The sequence below is a fragment of the Electrona antarctica genome (assembly GCF_951216825.1).
Source record: "Electrona antarctica genome assembly, chromosome: 8".
Classification (NCBI taxonomy): domain Eukaryota; kingdom Metazoa; phylum Chordata; class Actinopteri; order Myctophiformes; family Myctophidae; genus Electrona; species Electrona antarctica.
This window is the reverse complement of record NC_136789.1, coordinates 47,327,216-47,349,801: the sequence shown is the minus strand read 5'-3', so window position 1 is coordinate 47,349,801 and position 22,586 is coordinate 47,327,216. Positions and strand designations below refer to the sequence as shown.

General features: G+C 43.5%; 1 protein-coding gene across 1 annotated transcript in view; it reads left to right on the top strand.

Annotated features, from left to right (window-relative positions):
- fat3b (FAT atypical cadherin 3b) overlaps positions 1-22,586 on the top strand; it is a gene marked incomplete at both ends in the record, with an annotated part of 123,892 nt that overhangs the window by 39,968 nt on the left and 61,338 nt on the right. The window contains 12 exons of the mRNA XM_079509073.1: positions 4,703-4,978; positions 6,781-6,991; positions 8,720-8,934; positions 9,614-9,772; positions 9,961-10,082; positions 10,507-10,689; positions 10,841-10,955; positions 12,221-12,502; positions 14,737-15,087; positions 15,674-15,847; positions 16,498-17,028; positions 22,001-22,365. Coding sequence (XP_079365199.1) covers positions 4,703-4,978; positions 6,781-6,991; positions 8,720-8,934; positions 9,614-9,772; positions 9,961-10,082; positions 10,507-10,689; positions 10,841-10,955; positions 12,221-12,502; positions 14,737-15,087; positions 15,674-15,847; positions 16,498-17,028; positions 22,001-22,365 — 2,984 coding nt within the window. The remainder of the gene's footprint in view (positions 1-4,702; positions 4,979-6,780; positions 6,992-8,719; positions 8,935-9,613; positions 9,773-9,960; positions 10,083-10,506; positions 10,690-10,840; positions 10,956-12,220; positions 12,503-14,736; positions 15,088-15,673; positions 15,848-16,497; positions 17,029-22,000; positions 22,366-22,586) is intronic.

Genomic DNA, 22,586 nt, shown 5'->3' with positions numbered 1-22,586 from the left:
GTTATAGCGCCACCAGGAGGCCGCTTTGTGCAAAACAAGTTTTTGGACAGTACACCTACAGATTTTGTCCAAACATCACGCAAATTGGTACACAGTCTCTCTAGAGCCATTCAACGAAACGTGTCTTTCAGATTTCTCAGACTCCATCCCGATTGGCTAAGATTGGCTTCCAAAGTTCGCAGGAGTGCTCAGTTTCAAACAAAATGCTGCAAATCATGAACACATCGTGTGATTTCCGTGAAATTGTGCACGCACATTCCCACTAGGCCGAGGAAGAAATGCCACATGAACATTTTCAACTCAGCCTCATGGTGGCGCTATAACTGGCCGAAAAGTGTTTTGACCTCTAACTGCACGGATCTGTGGATAACTTTGTATGCCAACTCCCTAGAGGCCAAGGAAAAACCTTTGCCTGGAATTTTTCACATCTGCTCTTTATAGCGCCACCAGGAGGCCGACATATGTAAAACACATTTTCTAATATTACTCCTTCAGAATTTATCCAAATTTCACGCAAGTCGGTACACATCTTCTTCATAGTCATGTAATCAAGACGGGTTTGTTTGATTTCTCATCATCCACCCTCATTGGCTACGATTGGCTTCTAAGCTTTTCAGGAGTAGCCCGCTTTGTACCCGTTTTGTACCAATCACATCTGGTTTGCCCCTCCCCTTCCCATAAGTTCCCATTGGCTAGAGGCTGCCAGGGATATTTGCCCCTCCCCTTCCCATAAGTTCCCATTGGCTAGAGGCAGCATTGCTGTTGCTTGTCGTCACAATCATGTCACCATGTCAGTATGACTCGCTGATGACGATTTGTACATTTCATGGGTTCCACATAAGTCATCCTCCTGGTGGTGCTCTAAAAGGCAGAGTTGAAAAATGCAGGCCAGACGTTTTTCCTTGGCCTGTAGTATTATACACAGATCGGTGCAGTTATATGTAAAGATGTGACTTGGCCTGTTATAGTGCCACCATGAGGCTGATCTGAAAAATATCAAATGACACTGGGACGCTGCGTTCATTTTGTACGAAACGGGCCAGTCCTGAAACCTTTGGAAGGCAATCTTAGCCAATCAGGATGGAATATGAGAAATCAAACAGACCCGTCTTGATCACATGACTATAGAGATCATGTTTACCGATTTGCGTGTGATAAATAAATACATTTGGTGCGAGTAATATAAAGAAATGTGTTTTGAAAAAATCGGCCTCATGGTGGCGCTATAACAGGCAGATGTGAAAAAAGAAAGGCAAAGGTTTTTCCCTTGGCCTCTAGGGAGTGTGCATACAAAGTTGTACACATATCGGTGCAGTTATAGGTAAAAACAGGAATTGGCCTGCTATAGCGCCACTGTGAGGCTCATTTGAAAACAATTGAAGTGGCATTTCATCCTTCGCCTAGTGGAAATGCGCGTGTATAATTTCACGGAAATCGCACGCTGTGTTCATGATTTCTGGCATTTTGTTCGAAGCGGACCAATCCTGCGAGCTTTGGAAGCCAATCTTAGCTAATCAGGATGGAATATGGGAAATGGGACAGATCTGTGTTGATCACTTGACTATAGAGATAGTGTATAGCAGGGGTGCCTGCACTTTTTGAGTGGTGTAAACCACTCCTACAACTGGCTTTGTTAGTTTACGTGTCTGTCCGTACCAAAAAAATCACACCCGTGTGAACTGAGTGGTGTAAGGTTTTATATAGCATGATCAGCTGTGGTCTGACGTAATGTCTGACGTAATGAAATCACACCTGGATGTGATTTCACAACTGGCTTTTTTTGCGCAGAGAAAATGACCACGGTTGCTACGGTCATCCAGTTCACCCGGGTGTGATTTAATTACGTCAGAAATTATTTTGAACATAGCAACCATGGTCATTTTTTTATGCACACAAAAGCCAGTTGTAGGAGTGGTTTACACCACTCAAAAATGAGCATGGTTGCTATGGTCACCCAGTTCACCCGGGTGTGATTTCATTACGTCAGACATTACGTCAGACCACAGCTGATCAGGCTATATAATACCTTACACCACTCAGTTCACACGGGTGTGATTTTTTTACTTGAGAGCTACTTTCAAAATGACCAGCTCAACAAGATCCAAAACATTATTATCCCATTGCTGAAAATAGTTTAAATTTCCAGAACGGCCTGTTATAGCGCCACCAGGAGGCCGCTTTGTGCAAAACAAGTTTTTGGACAGTACACCTACAGATTTTGTCCAAACATCACGCAAATTGGTACACAGTCTCTCTAGAGCCATTCAACGAAACGTGTCTTTCAGATTTCTCAGACTCCATCCCGATTGGCTAAGATTGGCTTCCAAAGTTCGCAGGAGTGCTCAGTTTCAAACAAAATGCTGCAAATCATGAACACATCGTGTGATTTCCGTGAAATTGTGCACGCACATTCCCACTAGGCCGAGGAAGAAATGCCACATGAACATTTTCAACTCAGCCTCATGGTGGCGCTATAACTGGCCGAAAAGTGTTTTGACCTCTAACTGCACGGATCTGTGGATAACTTTGTATGCCAACTCCCTAGAGGCCAAGGAAAAACCTTTGCCTGGAATTTTTCACATCTGCTCTTTATAGCGCCACCAGGAGGCCGACATATGTAAAACACATTTTCTAATATTACTCCTTCAGAATTTATCCAAATTTCACGCAAGTCGGTACACATCTTCTTCATAGTCATGTAATCAAGACGGGTTTGTTTGATTTCTCATCATCCACCCTCATTGGCTACGATTGGCTTCTAAGCTTTTCAGGAGTAGCCCGCTTTGTACCCGTTTTGTACCAATCGCCACAACTACTAAACGCAGCGTCCAATTGTGGTGAAACTGTGCATGCATATTCCCACTAAGCTTTGGAAGAAATGCCACTTGACAGTTTTCAAATCAGCCTCATGGTGGCGCTACAACAGGCCAAGCCGTGTCACACACACACACGTTTATATTGCTCCTAAACATTTTGCCAAACATCACACACACACTCCTATCCTCCTGGTGGAGACCTGTGCCCAGAAGGGCACTTTTTCTAGTTAACTGTGTTTTGTTGTGGCTTTGCATTGGCTGCGCTGTTTCAGCCGAGTTTGGTTTGAACTGAAGTTATATCTAGCGACATGCGAACATTGCAAACGTGTCAAATAACTGTAGTATGCGTGTAGCTCTGCACTGTCTGTTTGCCCCTCCCCTTCCCATAAGTTCCCATTGGCTAGAGGCTGCCAGGGATATTTGCCCCTCCCCTTCCCATAAGTTCCCATTGGCTAGAGGCAGCATTGCTGTTGCTTGTCGTCACAATCATGTCACCATGTCAGTATGACTCGCTGATGACGATTTGTACATTTCATGGGTTCCACATAAGTCATCCTCCTGGTGGTGCTCTAAAAGGCAGAGTTGAAAAATGCAGGCCAGACGTTTTTCCTTGGCCTGTAGTATTATACACAGATCGGTGCAGTTATATGTAAAGATGTGACTTGGCCTGTTATAGTGCCACCATGAGGCTGATCTGAAAAATATCAAATGACACTGGGACGCTGCGTTCATTTTGTACGAAACGGGCCAGTCCTGAAACCTTTGGAAGGCAATCTTAGCCAATCAGGATGGAATATGAGAAATCAAACAGACCCGTCTTGATCACATGACTATAGAGATCATGTTTACCGATTTGCGTGTGATAAATAAATACATTTGGTGCGAGTAATATAAAGAAATGTGTTTTGAAAAAATCGGCCTCATGGTGGCGCTATAACAGGCAGATGTGAAAAAAGAAAGGCAAAGGTTTTTCCCTTGGCCTCTAGGGAGTGTGCATACAAAGTTGTACACATATCGGTGCAGTTATAGGTAAAAACAGGAATTGGCCTGCTATAGCGCCACTGTGAGGCTCATTTGAAAACAATTGAAGTGGCATTTCATCCTTCGCCTAGTGGAAATGCGCGTGTATAATTTCACGGAAATCGCACGCTGTGTTCATGATTTCTGGCATTTTGTTCGAAGCGGACCAATCCTGCGAGCTTTGGAAGCCAATCTTAGCTAATCAGGATGGAATATGGGAAATGGGACAGATCTGTGTTGATCACTTGACTATAGAGATAGTGTATAGCAGGGGTGCCTGCACTTTTTGAGTGGTGTAAACCACTCCTACAACTGGCTTTGTTAGTTTACGTGTCTGTCCGTACCAAAAAAAATGAGCATGGTTGCTATGGTCACCCAGTTCACCCGGGTGTGATTTCATTACGTCAGACATTACGTCAGACCACAGCTGATCAGGCTATATAATACCTTACACCACTCAGTTCACACGGGTGTGATTTTTTTACTTGAGAGCTACTTTCAAAATGACCAGCTCAACAAGATCCAAAACATTATTATCCCATTGCTGAAAATAGTTTAAAAATGTACCTGAAGGGGCTTTGGAATCGTGGTGCTGCTGTTACATATAAGACAAACACACTCGGAATAGGAAATATGGGGACAATGGAATTTGTACTGTTTTGTTTTGTATAACTTGCTATGACATTTGTGCGCAATACAAAGTATTGGATTTGGGTTTGAGCTGACAGGCCATATTTGATGTCAATAAACCACCTGGTGGAGACAAAAATGAAACGTTGAACTGTATACTGTATGTTGTAGAAATATAATACTTTTATTTCCCCTTTGGATTCCTCCTCTCTCTATCTGCTTCTCTCTCCTCTCAGGTGTTAATCAAGGTCCTGGACAGCAATGATAACCCCCCCGTCTTCTCCCAGCCCACCTATGATGTCAGCGTCTCAGAGGACGCGCCAGTGGACACGGAGCTCCTGCGTCTGAGAGCCTCGGACATGGACGACCGCGCACGCTTGAGCTTCTCCATCTACGGCAGCGTGGACCCAGCCAGCATGAGGCTGTTCAGAGTCAACCCTGGCACTGGAGCAGTTTACACCACAGACAGACTGGACTATGAAGCCAGGACGCATCACATCCTCACGGTTATGGTGAGAGATGGACGATAAATGTACTGTGGTGTGTGTGTGTGTGTGTGTGTGTGTGTGTGTGTGTGTGTGTGTGTGTGTGTGTGTGTGTGTGTGTGTGTGTGTGTGTGTGTGTGTGTGTGTGTGTGTGTGTGTGTGTGTGTGTGTGTGTGTGTGTGTGTGTGTGTGTGTGTGTGTGTGTGTGAGCATGCGTATGTGTACGTGCTCAAACACATGCACAGTATAAGGCCTTTCATTATCCGGATGAGAGAGTTGACACACACACACACACACACACACACACACACACACACACACACACACACACACACACACACACACATGCACGCATGCACATGTGTACAGTACGTACAGTTTATAAATAGAAAAGGCTCTCTTGAGGCCGTTCTCAGACGAGCCCTCCATCATGGCTTCCAGTCATTCGGTTCTCCATACATCTGCCATACATCTGCACAGTTCGTTGGAACGAATACAAAAGGCAGTTCAATAAAACATTGATGAAATGCCTATCTTCACAAACCTATAAAACCCTATTCATGGCCACTGCAATGAGGAGAATAATAAAATAGGGGCTACTACCATGGAATCTTAAAGTGATAGGGGAAATGGGGTGAAGGAAGCAGTAAAGGGGGGGGTAATGAATTGAGGACAAACTAGCTCTGACTAATGTTCTAATGAACCTAGATTACCTATAGCTGACTCAGCCTGAAGGGCACGGTTGAAGTTGACCGTAGGGCTCAGCCTCTACTCAGCAATGGCTACAGACTGACTTTTCACGTGGGCTAACGTTGGATGACCACTGGCAGTTGGACTTTCTGGTGATGTTGGAGTAGGTTGTACAATCGCATACAGTAGTACGTTACCACGCTAATATTACAGGAGGGTTGCCTCTTGGAAACCTCTCTGTCTTCTCACAGACTGAGGTCATATCTGTGTGCATGAACGCCAGCTAAAGTTATCTTGATCTGAAGGGGGGGGGGGGGGGGGGGGGCTTTTTTGCTTTTTAGATTTACAGTAGTTTGTCAGGAAAGGGGGAGAGAGATGGGGGGAAGACACGCAGCAAGGGTCGTCGGGCTCGGGACTCGTACCCGCGGCACGCTGTCAGGCCGGATTACCAGACTAGGTGCCTGGACCGCTTGGCTGGCCGGCCTGGGCCTTGATCTGAAGTTTTGACTTGGTTTGGTTGGTACAAACCTCACTAAATCAATCAATCTGTCTAGTGGGGAAACTGGGAAAGTATAGCCAATACCAATTATAGCAAAAACTATTTTTTTGTGTTCAAACTATCATAACTATTGTTATTAAATTATTCAAAATAGATTACATTGTGACTTCTATTATACCTGTAAACAAATCATTCATAGAGGACACGATAATCAATTTTTTCATACCAGACTGGTTCTTCTAGCTGCAGGTGAATTTATTTTGTGCAGCTTAGTCACTGACTAAGTGAAATGAGTATTATTCCTCTTCTCACACACACACACACACACACACACACACACACACACACACACACACACACACACACACACACACACACACACACACACACACACACACACACACACACACACACACGCACATGCATACATCTGTAAATGTACTTTGTATTTGTGGGTCTATGTTCACTAGTATGTGACGTGTACCCTACATGTGCACGTTTTGAGCAAGTGCCTGTGCTTAATCATCTTGGCACCTGTGCTTGGCTCTCCTTAAATTAATTTTCCTAATTCCTCCCATTTCTCAACCTTTCGGACCACCCCGTCCATATTCATCTCCCTCCATCCCGCAATCGCTCACAGGTCAAAGATCAGGAATTTCCATTTAACCGGGACCTGGCTCGTATCCTGGTGGGGGTGGAGGACTCTAACGATAACATCCCGTACTTCACCGACACGGTGTACGACGCCGTGGCCTACGAATCGTCGTCAGCAGGCACCTCTGTGCTGCAGGTGACAGCTCTAGATAAAGACAACGGGATCAATGGACGACTCTCCTATGGTATAGAAGCAGGTGAGGTCCTGTCTGCAAGGATGCTCTATCTTACTTTATTTTTTTAAAGGCACATTTGTTTCTGTCAGACAACTTCTGTAGCTTACATTCTGCGTAGCCGCTTGAAGGTGCATAACAAATGTTAACTACAAGATGATATCGACGAACCAAGAGCCGACTGGATGTGTCCATGGGCTTTAAAGCTAGTACCTAGAAAGGTAATTGCAACTGTAACACCTGGGATCCAAACCTGAGTCTCCCGCATGGGAAATCAAACATCTACCGCTACACTCAAACAAGAGGGGATCCCCGCTTGGCCAGTGGAGATATTGGGCTTATGAGACTCAAGTAGAATTACTTACTACAACAACACCGGTGTCAATTTGTTTTGTAACACTTCCTATGAAGCCCATTTCTATAATACATTACAAACATACTTATAATGCATTATAATCTGCTTATTATAACACTGCATAGTCAAGTCAAGCAGTTTAAAACAATAATCCTAACACATTACAATGCATTTTATACTATTATCCATCCATCTTCAACCGCTTATCTGGAGTCGGGTCGCGGGGGCAATTTCACTTTCAAAAAATGTTTGGGTAATTTTATCTATTTAACTCAGGCTTTTGTGAACACCCCAGACAGTTTTTAAGTAGCTCGATTCAGTATTTAGATATTTGCTCTTCATTTTATTAGACACACACGCCCCCTTCCTATACAAATCCAGTGTAACTTGTTCAAATACCATTTAACCATGTTAGATTAGAGAAAACACTGTCCTTATGAGCAGTATTTGTGTCTGATAAAACGAATATAAAATATGTAAATACTCAATCAAGCAACTTCAAAACTGTTCAGGATGCTCCCAAAAGCCTGGGTACACAGTAAAATGACCCAAAGTGAAATGTCCCTTTAAGTAGGCAGAAACGTTTTTGTGTTGTTCTTGGATTGAATTTAATACTATTACCATTATTTTACCTAAACCACAAATGAATTAATGGGAGAGAAGTGAGACCGTGAAAAGAAAGCAGGGGCTCGCAACTCACTTTATGATGCTCCAAACTTTATTTAGCGACAGGCAAGCAAAAAATATGTATTTTTTGCCTGCCTGTCGCAAAATATGTATTTTTTGCCTGCCTGTCGCTAAATAAAGTTTGGAGCATCATAAAGTGAGTTGCGAGCCCCTGCTTTCTTTTCATTGTTCACTGTTTCTACAGTTTTGGCTCAGCGCCAATGGAGGATGTGCGTTACTTTTCTTACCCTGAGAGAAGTGAGACCACCTCGAACCACTGCAGATGTGGTAGTTTATTCATTAACATGTATTGCAGCTTTAAACCCTTTCCTTGCAACATGAAAGTGTATGAATGGAACCGACGTCATTAAACTTTCAGCTAAACTTTAAGCCAAAAGGCAATTGATGCAGTTCACAAAACTGGTGAACCAGATGAAAGAGGGCAACATTTTCTAGACTAGGAGAAAGAGGTAATTCACTCATGAGTGTCCCTCATAACCAGCAGTTATCGCTGTCATGTATTGATCATTGATGTGATCCTGTGCGGCTCAGTGGGTAGCGTAAAGCTGTGAAACCGCCAGAATTAGGGATTTGTGTCCCACTTCTGCCACCGGCGCTATAAATAGATGAAATCCTGCTGGGGAATCTAGGCACTTAGCAAGTGTTAAAAATGTGTCCACCAAATCGATTACATTACATTGTTTCACGTCTGAACCCTGTGTGTCCTTCAGGTAACACGGGTGGTGTGTTTGGCATAGACAATGCCACGGGCCTTATCTTCACTGCGAAAGATCTGGATTTGACCTCAGTGGGTTTCTATGTCCTCACTGTCCGGGTCACCGACAGTGGGTTACCTCCACTGATGACTACGGCCTCAGTCCGCATCTCCCTGACACTCTCTGACATCTCCAAGCCCAAGTTTTCCCAGAGGGAGTACCAAGCTGAGGTAAAGGGATTGTTAGATAGGTGGTTTGTGGTGTCCTAACCGGCCACTTAGGTTGCTAACCCTAACCTCAGTCTTAACCGGCCATGTAGGTCGGACTAACGGGATGTCGGATTTATGGGCAGTCCCCGGATAGACGGTGATGGCAGAGGGAGGGACGGACGGATGGACAGAATGATGGGCGGATGAATGATGGGCGATGAATGATGAATGATGGGCAGATGAACAGAGGGACGGACAGGCGGATGGATGGATGGGCGGGAAACTGAGGGTCAGAGAAACTGAAATTTAAATTCGTAGACGTGGACAGATATGATGAGAAAGACGAAGGATTTATAGAGGGATCTACATGCCCAAATTCTCCCAGAGTCAGTGTTCCAAGATGATGATGAAAGCATGGATGATTATGGCTGGATGGAAAAAGGGCATGGAGAGATATATAGTAGTGGCATGTTTAGTCCAATGACAACTCGCGGTACAACTCACAGTATACTTTTTTTATGTACGATATGGTTGAATCTATGCAGAGAAATTGTTGTTTTGATGTCAGTATTGTTGAAATGAATTGAAGGACAATAGAAGAATAGAAATATACTGTATTTTAATTGCTTTACATCTCTTCTATTCTATTCTTTACCAAAGCACCATTACCGTTCAAACAGTGATGCCTCTACTTTTCCAGATCACAGAGAACAGCGCCATTGGAACATATGTGACCACGGTTAGTGCCCTCAGTCGCTCAGCGCTCGTTTATGACATCACTAGGGGCAACGAAGAACGCTGCTTCTCAATCAACCAACACACTGGTGTCATCACCACCCGCAAACTGCTAGACTTTGAGGTTTGTTAGTCTTTTAGTCTTTTATGTGTGAACATGTGTGCACAATACAAAGAGTTTAATCCTTACAAATTATATATTGAAAAGAATATACTGTATATATTTTGTTTTGGTGAATGGGTCAATTGGGCAACTTCAAACAAAATAGTTTTCTCAGCTTGCTGTACTTTGTTTCTGTTTTTCATCATCAGTTTGTGACATCCTACCTCCTGGTAGTTTGTGCGTTGAGCATGGCTGGGGTGAAAGCCAACACTACTGTCATTGTCCAAGTGGGGGACATCAATGACAACCCACCTGTCTTCCAACAGATGAGGTAAATGCGATGAAATTGGCATCTATTCCTTTCGGGACATCACACTCCTGCTGCTGTATCTATCTATCCTTCCATACAGTAAATCCTGTACTATCCACTCCCAAGTATACATCCATCTATCCATCCAAACTGCAGTTTCAAATGTGTACTTATTTTCTTGATGCTAAAGTAAAGTCAGAGTTATTGAGTTAAGATTATGTTTAATTCTATTAGATGCATGATTTTCTATTTACATTTTGTTGAGTCCACTTCAGTGGACTTGAGTGTCTTGCTCAAGAGCACTTCAACAGTTCTCATGTCTGCAATGGGAACAGCGCCAAACATTGGTTAATTCCTAGATAAGTGGAACATGTAAAACAACAAAAACAAAACGACTACTGTCTTCTCTGCTACACTTCTCCTGTGTCACCGTGTGTGCCTTCAGGTATGTAGGAGTAATCAGTGAAGCAGCTCCAATTAACAGCGTGGTCCTGGGAGAGGATGGCAATCCTCTAGTCATTCAAGCCTCGGATCGCGACCGCAACCACAATGCCCTGCTAGTGTTTCAGATCATAGATGAGACCGCCCGCATGTTCTTCAGCGTGGACTCAGGGACTGGATCAATCAGGTAAGTGTTGTTGTATTAAAAAAATAAAAAAAGTTACTGTATTATGTCCAAAACTGTTAATAGATGACATGTACTGTACTATTGATGGCAGTATGGTCCTTTGAAGTACCATGGAGTGATGTCGCTCATTTGAGTGATTCTTGAATTTTAGAACAATTGCCACTCTGGACTATGAGACTTTCTCTGAGTTCCTCTTCCGTGTCCATGTGAGAGACAGTGGACAGCCTCCCAGGAATGCTGACAGCCCTGCAGAGGTCATTATAAAGGTAAGCGGGGGAGGGAGGGATTTTATGGAGGCCATGAAGGCCAGGGCCGCCTTGTCCCCTCAGTTTGGCATTATGCACCTCAATAAATCATAATTATGCCAGGCCAGGTCCACAGTGGCCTTAATGCACCCAGTTGATTTCAACATTTTCACCTCTGCCTATTTCTTGTCAGTATGGTTTTTAGACACCATTTTGTTGAGTTTCTGAATTCTTAATTCCCCCTGACTCCCCATAACCATCGTAAAACCTGCACTGTGAATGAAGATTTTTTGTTTTGCTGTTGTTAATCCTGGCCCCCTATTTCAATTCATCAAGTGTGTTTTCGGATTCTTTATTCAGCGTGAAGGAATGCAACACAAACAAATAAAATGCCATGAATTCAAGGCTCAGGGCGAGGAATTGATAGGGGGAAAAAGGCATACTATACGGGTATAGTATGCCTTTAAAGCAATGTTGAACTTTGGTAGGCCTTTGGTTGTATGGCTACCTGACCGTGATATACTATAATGGGCAATCCGCAGAAGATATCAGATTCCAATCTCAGGCCAGAAAGGGTACAATGTGGTGTCAGAACTGGCGTCTCCACCACATGCTTAACCCATTTTGACCTGAGATCAGATTCTAAAAATGTCTTCTACATCCTGACAGTTTTCTGAAAAAGCTATGTTTCTATGTCAGTCGTTCTTCGATTTTTCAAAAATAGCAGACCTACAAGCTCGTATGCTCGTATGCTCGTAAGCTATGAGCTTGTAGATCTGCTATTTTTCAATAGCTAAAGCATAACATAATGCTAACACCAAAAGGGGTTCCCGCCCAAAATGGGTTTAAAGCACCAAACCCATTTTCAACCTGTCTTCATGCTGTTTAATTGGTCCTCGCTGATGCTCATTATTAGCCTGGCTCCAGGACCTGAATCGCTAGCCACGTCCATTAAAAAAAAAAGATCTAACCAGTGATTCTAACCAGCCCAATGGGGATGGGGATGATCCAGTATCGCCAAGACTCCCACTTATTGGCCATACTTCAGAAAACGGACAGGGCTTTCAGACTGAATAATGGAGTGAAACTAAATGAGTGTCAGGGTATCTCATTATACGATGCCACTATTTCTGTCTACTTGTTCATGTCTCATCTTATAATGAGTGATGACTAATTCATTATATAAAGATAACGTTGAAAAAGGACAAAGTGCTCCTTTAAGTCATTTTGATTTCCATAATAGTAGTAATACTACCGTCCCATCTTTAACATTTGAACTATCTCAGGTGATCAACATCAACGACTCCCCTCCCAAGTTCTCTCTGGAGTCCTACGAGACCATTCTCCTCCTGCCGACCTACGTTGGCGTGGAGGTCATCAGAGTGGAGGCCTCTGACCCCGACCTGAGCCCTGACCTCAGCCTGAACTCTGACCCGTCTGTCAACTCCCAGCTGGTCTACTCCCTGCCATACAGCAATCTGGAGCACTTCTCTGTGGGGCGGTCAACTGGTGCCGTGGCTGTCACCAACCCCAACCTCAGCAAGGAGCGCTACCGTTTCAATGTCAAGGTGAATGGAGTGGAGTGGCCCCGCCAACCGTCAAGGTCCGGGGACCCACAGGGGTCCTTGAGGGGGTTCCAGGGAGTCTCCACAGAAGAGAAGATTTGTGCTAAAACATGCACATTATTCCAAACACTTTCAGGGTTTTTTTTTAAATGTTCAAAAATAGCAGATAAATCTGAAGCTAAAATCTGAAATGACAGATTCTTTCCCGGTTTTAATGAGTTAAAACATACTGTATGTGTGCCACAAGAGAAATGTAGTTATTCATTTTAAACGTAAAATCACACCCGTGTGAGCTGAGCGGTGCAACTATACATACTGTACTGTATTACTGTACTGTACAGGTCCCTGGCCTGTGTGTGTGTGTGTGTGTGTGTGTGTGTGTGTGTGTGTGTGTGTGTGTGTGTGTGTGTGTGTGTGTGTGTGTGTGTGTGTGTGTGTGTGTGTGTGCGTGCGTGTGCGTGTGAGTGTGAGTGTGAGTGTGTGTGCGTGCGTGCGTGTGTGTGTGTGACCTGAATGCGACCCCAATCAGCATCAGCTGCAGGGGTCAATAGGTTGTACATACATACATACATACATACATACATACATACATACACACACGCAGACACACACGCACGCACACACACACACGCACACACACACGCACACGCACACACACACAGTCACTCATGGGAGCGCTTGGCACCGCTCAAACATAATTCCTGGCTGCTACCGTTAAACCCAGCTGCTTTGCATTTCCTAAGGACGAGCCTGACACCACCGTGATATCTTCTGAAGACAGTATTGTTGTAAGAGCACCGAGGCTTTTATCATAGGTCATTTCAAGTTGCTGAGCAAGCTCCCCAGATCATAGTTCTCTATGCCACCCCGGTCACTTTACATTAAGCAGCTACACATATCATACATTGTGCTATTAACAGCCATTTGGCCATGTCATAATCAGGAAGAGTAATTGCCTCTCTATCTCGGATAAATGACGCATAGCTGGCATGAAAACAAAAAGGGTCATGTCTTTAATGTGGGTTAATCGCGCTTGGACTAGTTCCGACGGGACACTCATTCGTGTGCAGAGGCTATAGTATGATCCATGACTCACACGGACCACAATTAATCTGTGACAATTATATGGTCTAATTAAGCTGACCTACTGCAGCCTCATCACCACTGTGCACATTTCCCACAGTCCTGCAGCTGTTTTTGTACCTTGGTGCATGCTCCAACCCCCCTCCCCCTCCCCCACCCCCACCCCCACCCCACCTGCAGTGGTTTTGTTTTTGTTATGTAAAACCTGGCTTGGCGCTATAGCTCGCTCTCTGCTGTTCATGTCATGTTGGCTTACATCTTGTCACCGTTACACTGGCAGTATCTGCTTGTTCAGCATGTACCCGTGGGTGGGTGGGGTGGGATTTCGATCGCTGCCAAGTCTTCGTCCTGTTCGTTTAGACTTGTCCATGGAGAACCCCGCCCCCACTCCCGTGAAGTACTGCAACTGTGTTATCATTTGTAAGCCACTCATTGGCTTTACCAATGTTTGATACCTTGAGAGAGTGAGATTGTTTCAGCTGAGAAAAATCGTCGGTGGGACGAGAAAAGGTTTCAAAATCATAGTCACATAGTGTAGCATATACAAACAATGTATTGATTGACAACAATTAAGACAAATATAAAACACAAAAACAAATGTACAATTTAAGGCATGCAGATATAAAACAACGGAAAGTGAATGAGTTAAAAACAATGACATAATGACATAGGGAGGTTTAAGAGCATTGTCCATAGGATATTGGGGTATTATTTTTTTAGCGTATGAGGTGAACCACTTCATTGCATGACCAGCTGCTCACTGCTGGAACAACCCAAATTTCCCCTGAGTGCTCATGGAGAGTTAAAGTTATTCCTTATCTCAGTGATTCTCAAATTGGGGTCCAGGGACCCCCACGGGTCCTTGAGGGGGTTCCAGAGTGTCCAAAGCAAAATTAGTTAATAAAGCATCAACATCTGTTTAAACCTACGTACTGTATATACATTGGCTATTTAAAGATAGCCGACTTGCAAACTCACAATGAGGCATGATTGCATTGCGTTGTGAGCTTGTACATCTGCTATTTTCAAAAAAAAATGTGGAACACAAATGTTGTCTCTGCCACAAAATATATATATTTTAATGGCGGTCCGCGGCCAAATACATATGAGATTGACATGAATGAGAAACACTCTCACGTTCATTTCCTTTCAAGGTGTCTGATGGGCGCTACTCCACCACGGTTCTGGTGACCGTGTTGGTCCGGGAGGCGATGGACAGCGGCCTGCTCTTCACGCTCCCGCTGTACTCAGCCTCCATCCCGGAGAACATCTCCGATGTCACCATGGTAGCGGCCATCAGCGCCATGGGCCACAGGCTCAACGAGCCTCTGAAGTACACCCTGCTGAACGCTGGCGGGCGCTTTGCCATTCGGCCCACCTGCGGAGTGCTGCTGACCAATGGCGTGCCTTTTGATCGCGAGCAGCAGGAGAGCTACGAGCTGGTGGTTGAAGTCAGGCGAGAGTATGATGTTCTCAGGGTGGCGAGGGTCACTGTACTCGTACAGGTGGGTGTGGGGCTCTAGGAGGTTGTATCATCTTTTATGCATTCCCTGTGAGTTTTATTTTTTATTTTACTTGCACACAATTTTATTTTCTGTCAGCTAGTCTGCAAATATAGTCTGTGCAAATGTACACTCAGGGGATCTATTTTGAGTCCCCTCAAGGAACCCCAAGTGTGTCAAGTAAGTGTGGTATGAATGTGGGTGTGTGCATGTGTGGATGTGCAGTAAAATCATGTATCGACTGAGATCTAAGCAATTGTAAGCCTGGCTAGCATCGTAAACTGTAACAAAAGCCCCTTGTGTTCTCTGTAAATCCCCATGATATTCTCCATTTATCTCTGAACATCAGGGATTGACTCTCGTAACATCTCTCCTGAAACATCTTCACAATGCTCTCATACTCTCCTCAAACCTCCCTTTATTGCTGCCTCACAATAAGCAGACAAAGCCAAGTAACTAATTTACAATAGCCAAATAACTAATCCACTACAGTCATTTTCAAAAGCAACTGTTTTACAATAATCAAATAACGAAATAACGAAATAGTCATCTTACTAAATAACCCCTTTACAATCTTCTTTGTCTCTAGGTGGAAGACATTAATGACAATGCTCCAGAGTTTGTCAATCTTCCCTACTACGCCACTGTACAGGTGGAGGCAGACCCAGGGTCAGCCATCTTCAGGGTTTCAGCTACCGACCAAGATACTGGTCTGAATGGAGAAGTCACCTACAGCCTGAGAGAGGCTCACAGGAACTTTGAAGTAGGACATATTCATCATTATACTTTGCAATACACGCTATTATATACAGTAAATGTTCAAATGTTCACTTTTAATATACTGTATACAAATACCTTTTGGTCTGAAGATAAGAAAATGGGGTCGTATTATAATCGGGGACTAGACTATTTGACATTCAATGTTATTTGTCCACAAAAAAGTCTTGAAAAATGGGGATCGTCTTATAATCAGAGTCATCTTATATTCGGGACAATACGGGTATATACAAATCATACTATGAATTATTAATAACAGACAGGATCCACTTTATGTAAGGGATGTTGAACTTTAAAACAAAACAGTGTCTCCAGCTTCTCTCCATTTGGCATCTATTCTAACGAGATTTAAAGCATGGAATACATTTCAGTGAAGTACATTCAAAGTTGTTTGTAGAACTCACTGTTCTGCTATATAAAGGTTTCATTAGGGACAATAACCTTGTGCTGGAGTCCACCCCAAAACATTCCCTTCACTGTTCTGCTATATATAGGTTTCATTAGGGACAATAACCTTGTGCTGGAGTCCACCCCAAAACATTCCCTTCACTGTTCTGCTATATAAAGGTTTCATTAGGGACAATAACCTTGTGCTGGAGTCCACCCCAAAACATTCCCTTCCCAAATGTGCTACAGGTGCACCCTGTGACGGGGCAGTTGACCCTGACGAGGTCATTTGAGACGGACCTCTCCAGCGCCGAGTACACCGTGGTCATCGTGGCGACGGACGGCGGCTACCGTCCGCTGGCCAGCGAAGTGGAGCTGCCCGTCACTGTAGTGAACAAAGCCATGCCGGTGTTTGACAAGCCCTTCTATGGCATCACTGTCAGAGAGGACGTGGCCGTCTCCACCCCCGTTCTCTCCATCAACGCCACCAGTCCAGAGGGACAGAGCGTCACCTACACCATCCTGGACGGAGACCCGAGCCTCCAGTTCGACGTTGGCTTTGATACGGGGATCATCAGTGTGATTTACCCGCTGGACTACGAGATTGTCCCGTACTACCGCTTGACGGCGAAGGCCACAGACATGCTGACGGGCGCCAGGTCAGAAGTGGATGTAGACATCGCTGTGTTGGACGTCAATGACAACCCCCCACTGTTCCAGAATGCCTCGTACTCCACTACGCTGCCTGAGAACTCTATGATCGGGACACCGGTGCTGCAGGTGTGTACTGTGTGCGTGTGTGTGTGTGTGTGTGTGTGTGTGTGTGTGTGTGTGTGTGTGTGTGTGTGTGTGTGTGTGTGTGTGTGTGTGTGTGTGTGTGTGTGTGTGTGTGTGTGTGTGTGTGTGTGTGTGTGTGTGTGTGTGTGAGATTGTGGCCTAAGGTACAGTATATATAAGAATTTGAGAAATTGACATTGACTGACAATTGACATTTGGACTGAGGACAAATTTCCGGACCTCATAAGAGAAAATGTTGTTTTATGGCTGAAAGATAATTCTTTGCATTGCAGGGCAATGCATTGTGAGCTTGTAGACCTGCTATTCTCAGTGTGCAACATCATCGCGTAGGTCATAACTCAGACTTTGTGGTTAGGGCTAAAAATGGTCCCAAAAGGTAGTAAATCAAACCATGTGTGTGTGTGTGTGTGTGTGTGTGTGTGTGTGTGTGTGTGTGTGTGTGTGTGTGTGTGTGTGTGTGTGTGTGTGTGTGTGTGTGTGTGTGTGTGTGTGTGTGTGTGTGTGTGTGTGTGTGTGTGTGTGTGTGTGTGTGTGTGTGTGTACACTACACACATGACAACAAATCAATTCTTATTGACTATGACTGGTGTTAAGTCCTCTGTGCATACTTCATACTTCAAAGCCATTTCAGTGATGGATTACTCTTTAATATGCACCAAAGGATGGAGCCCCATAGAAGTACAATATATTATAATGATTAATAATTAATTTTGCAAAACAAAGGTCTCAAAGGTTAGTTGTTATGTGAACTTGTGGCTCACACTGTATGCAATGTTATGCAAGTCCCAAGAAGTTAAGGATAACATCTTAGTTACCTTTGATCGTGCCTTTGATCTAACTAACTCATTTTGAACTAATGCAGAATGCTATGAACTTTCTTTTCATTTAAGCCATTTCACTTACTTACATCACACTATTAAAACCAAATATGTTCATATCATGCATTTGTGATCTAATTGATATTCTCATTTCATATCCTAATCATGACAGACATTTCACAGATTCACACAGACTAATGGGATAAAATGATGAAATCTTACATCCACATTAAGATCAACTTCACTGTAGCAGCATAATGTTCTACAGGATCATGTCCCTGGCCATTATTAATGCCATAACCTAGTCTGGCGGCCAGACTAATATTTGTCTGGTTTCCAGACTAGCCATAACCCAGGAAGGAACAGAAGGTATATTGTGATAGTATTTGGTCAGAATTGGTAACAGTAATCTCTGGTTCTCACTGTGGCAGTTACTGTAGTCTGTGCTGCTGAATAGAAGATGTATGTCAAGCCTCCACATTTTCAAATGTGTAGCTTCTTTGCAACAACATCGTTATTTGAAGCATTGTCTACTGTCATGACTATAACATTGTGCTCTATCAGAATCAGGTTTAAGTAATTTGACTAAACCAACTTACAGTACACGTCAAATACATTTAATTTATCCATTTGTCAGGAAGAACTGATAAATTAAAATTAATTAAGCCTCATTTTCAAAATGTCAAAAGTCGCATACCACAAGCTCACAGCACACAGATCAGATATAGGAAATGTGATGCTGACAAAGACTAAAACACATTTCTCTATGATTTTAGTTTGTTTGGTAAACACACAATGCCGTTGTCGTTTTTTTTGTAAAGCTTCATTCTTTTCTCTCTTTTCTTTGTTTATTGTTTTTTTCACAGAAGCATTCAATACTGGAGTTGAAAAACAAAAAATTGTGGCATTAACAGCTTCTCTTAATAAACCCCACAAATGTAATGTAGAAGAATAAACACATTGAATTTTCACCCCAAAGAAAAAGGACAACAGAAAACAAAACAAACAAACCTTAAATACAGATTTAATAAGAGTTGAAAAATAAAAGGCAGACAAAAACAGACACAAACATCCGACAAACAATTACAAGTACACGATACATCCATAATCCGCATTACATCACAGCAGTCCAACCACAGTAGACTTTCAAATCAAAAGTCCAGCAGACCTCACACATCCTCAAGCAGAGACGGATTCAATTTCTGAATGAATTGAAAGAATGGACCCCATATCCTCCCAAACTTATCAGAAGAACCATTTAATGAGAGTCTAATCTTCTCCAGTTTTACACAGTATAAAGGTGTCCCTAATCCAGTGAGTGTGAGAAGGGGAAGTGAGTGATTTCCAGTTGATCAAGATTAGTCTCCTAGCTAACAGACTGACAAAAGCCAAAACATCCCTCTCTGGTTTAGAGAGTGACGGTACTGAGGGGAAAACACCAAACAGAGCCCCAGAAGGTGTGGGCTCCACTTTTTGCCCGACTATCGCTGATAATGAATTAAAGATATCTGTCCAATATTTGTGTATAGAAGGGCAGAGCCAGAACGTATGGATGAGGTCTGCAGGAGCTTGCCGACATCTATCACACTCAGGAGACACATCATTATAAATTCTAGACAACCTGGCCTTGGTGTAGTAGACACGGTGTAGTAATTTACATTCAATAAGAGCATGCCTCGCACAAATAGAGGAACCATGTACCCGTTGTAGAATTGTATCCCAAACCTCCTCAGTTATCTCCTCTCCTATGTCCCCCTCCCAACGAGCTTTTAAAGAGTCCAAAGACTCCGGGTGCAAACAACAAATCTCCGCTATTTCATATCAAATCCAATATTGGAAGATCCTAATATTGGAAGCCCAGGAGTAGAACCTAAAGTTAGGCAGAGCCATTCCACCAAGAGATTTGGGCCTCTGTAGGTACTGCTTCTTTTCAAAATCTTTTTATTCAGGTTTTTGTAACAGTAGCCCAGGGGCAAGTATTAAACAGACATATAAAATATAAAAATAAAACTCAATCCCCTATCCCACCCTCCCCCCACCCACAATACCAAGGATAGTCGGAAAAACAGTCGGGAGGAAATAAAATAAAAATATATATACACATACACAAAATACATGCATACATAATTACAAAAAATAAAAATATAATAAAATAAAATGCAGATTTTTCATAGCAGAGCAGATTTTGTTTCTGTTGTGGTTTGGCGTTGGCCGAGGCATAGGCACGGCACACTGACGGAGCACGGGCGGGGCAACATCCTTCCATTTGAGCAGAATGGCACGCCTAGCGAGCAACAAGGCAAAGTCGACCATACGACACTCTATGCGTGTTAGAGGAAGGTCATCCCTTCCAGCAGTGCCAAGGAGAACCACTAAGGGATCTGGGTCTAGATTTTGATGTAGAATGTTGGATAGAGTATTGAACACATTCCCCCAAAATGGTTGTAATTTAGGACACATCCAATACTGATGGATCAAAGTTGCATCACCGCTCTTGCACTTGTCACAGGTAGGAGTTACGTCAGGATAAATACTAGCCAGTTTAGCCTTAGACATATGAGCTCTATGGACTATTTTAAACTGCACTAAGCAATGTTGTGCACAAAGAGAAGACTTATGTATAGAAGAAAAAATAGAATCCCAAACTTCATCAGACAGTGTGAGGCCCAGATCATGTTCCCAGTCAGCCTTTATCTTATCTAAGGGCGCTGGCCTCGAATTTGAAATTATATCATATAATATTGAAATGGCGCCCTTAATCGTCGGGTCAAAAGACAGAAATTCATCAATAGGGTTAGCATTAGGCTTATTAGGGAAGCCAGGTAGTATAGAGCTCACATAATGTCGGGCCTGCAAAAATCTGTAGAAGTGTGGTCTAGGTAGACTATATTTCTTTGAAATTTGATCAAAGGATGCAAAGCTCCCTTCTATAAACAGGTCTTTAAACCATTTGATGCCCTTTCCATGCCAACTCTGAAAGGTCATGTCTTGCATTGATGGAACAAAAAGGTGGTTGGAAGCCACAGGACTGACCAGGGAGAGGTCTCTATAATTATAAGTTTTCCTGAACTGGGCCCACACTCTCAGCGTATGACGCACCACCGGGTTAGTTATTGAATCAGGCAGGGGGCGGCCAAGCGGTGTACTAAGAATAGCTGGAAGTGATAAATCCCTACACGACTTTAGCTCCAAAGATGTCCATTCCGGGCAATTAGGCTTAAGGTAGAAATGATTCCAAAAGGCAAGACACCGGATGTTAGCAGCCCAATAGTAATGACGAAAATCGGGGAGCCCCATGCCTCCATCCCTCTTTACCCTTTTAAGTAACATTCTGCTCACACGCGGCCTCTTATTCTGCCAAATATATGATGAAATTGTTGAGTCTAAAGAGGAAAAGAACGATTTTGGAATGAACACAGGGACGCATTGAAAGAGCTATGTGAATTTAGGAAGAACATTCATTTTGATTGAATTTATGCGGCCAGCGAGGGACATTGTAAGAGGCGACCACTGCTGTAATGACTCCTTAACTCTGTTTGCAAGAGAGACAACGTTTTTTGGGAAAATATCCTTAAATTTGCGCGTAACCGATACGCCTAAGTAGGTAAATTGACCCTTCTCAACCTTAAAGGGTATGTGACTATAGTCTAGGTCAGATGCAGCTTCATTGGCTGGAAATATTATGCTTTTATTTAAGTTTATTTTTTAGCCAGAAATACGACCAAATTGGTCAAGTGATGATATAGCTGCTGGCAAGGAGGTTAATGGGTCAGAGACAAACAGCAGCAGGTCGTCTGCATACAAGGACACTTTATGCTCTTTATCGCCTCTCTGAATGCCCACAATGTCGGCATTTTGGCGCAAAGAAATCGCAAGAGGCTCGATTGCCAGATCAAAGAGGAACGGACTTAGCGGGCAACCCTGGCGGGTCCCACGGCCCAAGGCGAGAGGCTGAGAGAACACACCGTCGACTGTTCGCCACTTCACCTCCCAATGTATGAATGAATGAACCATTGTAAAGCGCTTTGAGCACTTGGAAAAGCGCTATAAAAATGCAATTCATTAAATGTTTCTTTTCAATTCTAGTTTTTGTTATTTTGTTTGTTATATCTAACTACAATAACCCTGTCCTGCAGGTGTTGGCCCTAGACCAAGACTCTGAGAAGAATGCAGTGGTGACTTACCAAATCCTGTCTGATGTCTACAACAGCACAGACTACTTCCACATATACAGCAGCAGTGGACTGGTGCTCACAGCAAGCATGCTGGACTACGAGTTTACCCAGCGCTACAACTTCATAGTCCGGGCAACGGACAGCGGAGACCCCGCCCTTAGCAGTGACGTCACAGTCACGGTAACCATTACCGACACGAATGACAACCCACCCAACTTTGGCCAGCCACTGTATGAGACGTACGTGAGTGAGCTGGCACCCAGGGGCCACTTCGTGACCTGTGTACAGGCGTCGGACGCAGACATCTGTGACGCAAACAAGCTGAGGTGAGGCGAAGTTGAGGGGTTCTGTTGTTGAGGGGGTATCCTAAAAAACGGGGTCATATTATAATCGGGGACTAGACTATTTGACATTCAATGTTCTTTTTCCACCAATGATTCCTGAAAAATGGGGGTTGTCTTATAATCAGAGTCTTATATTCGGCACAATATGGTAATTAACAATACTATACGTTCAATATCTTAACATTATGTCATTACTTCTTTAA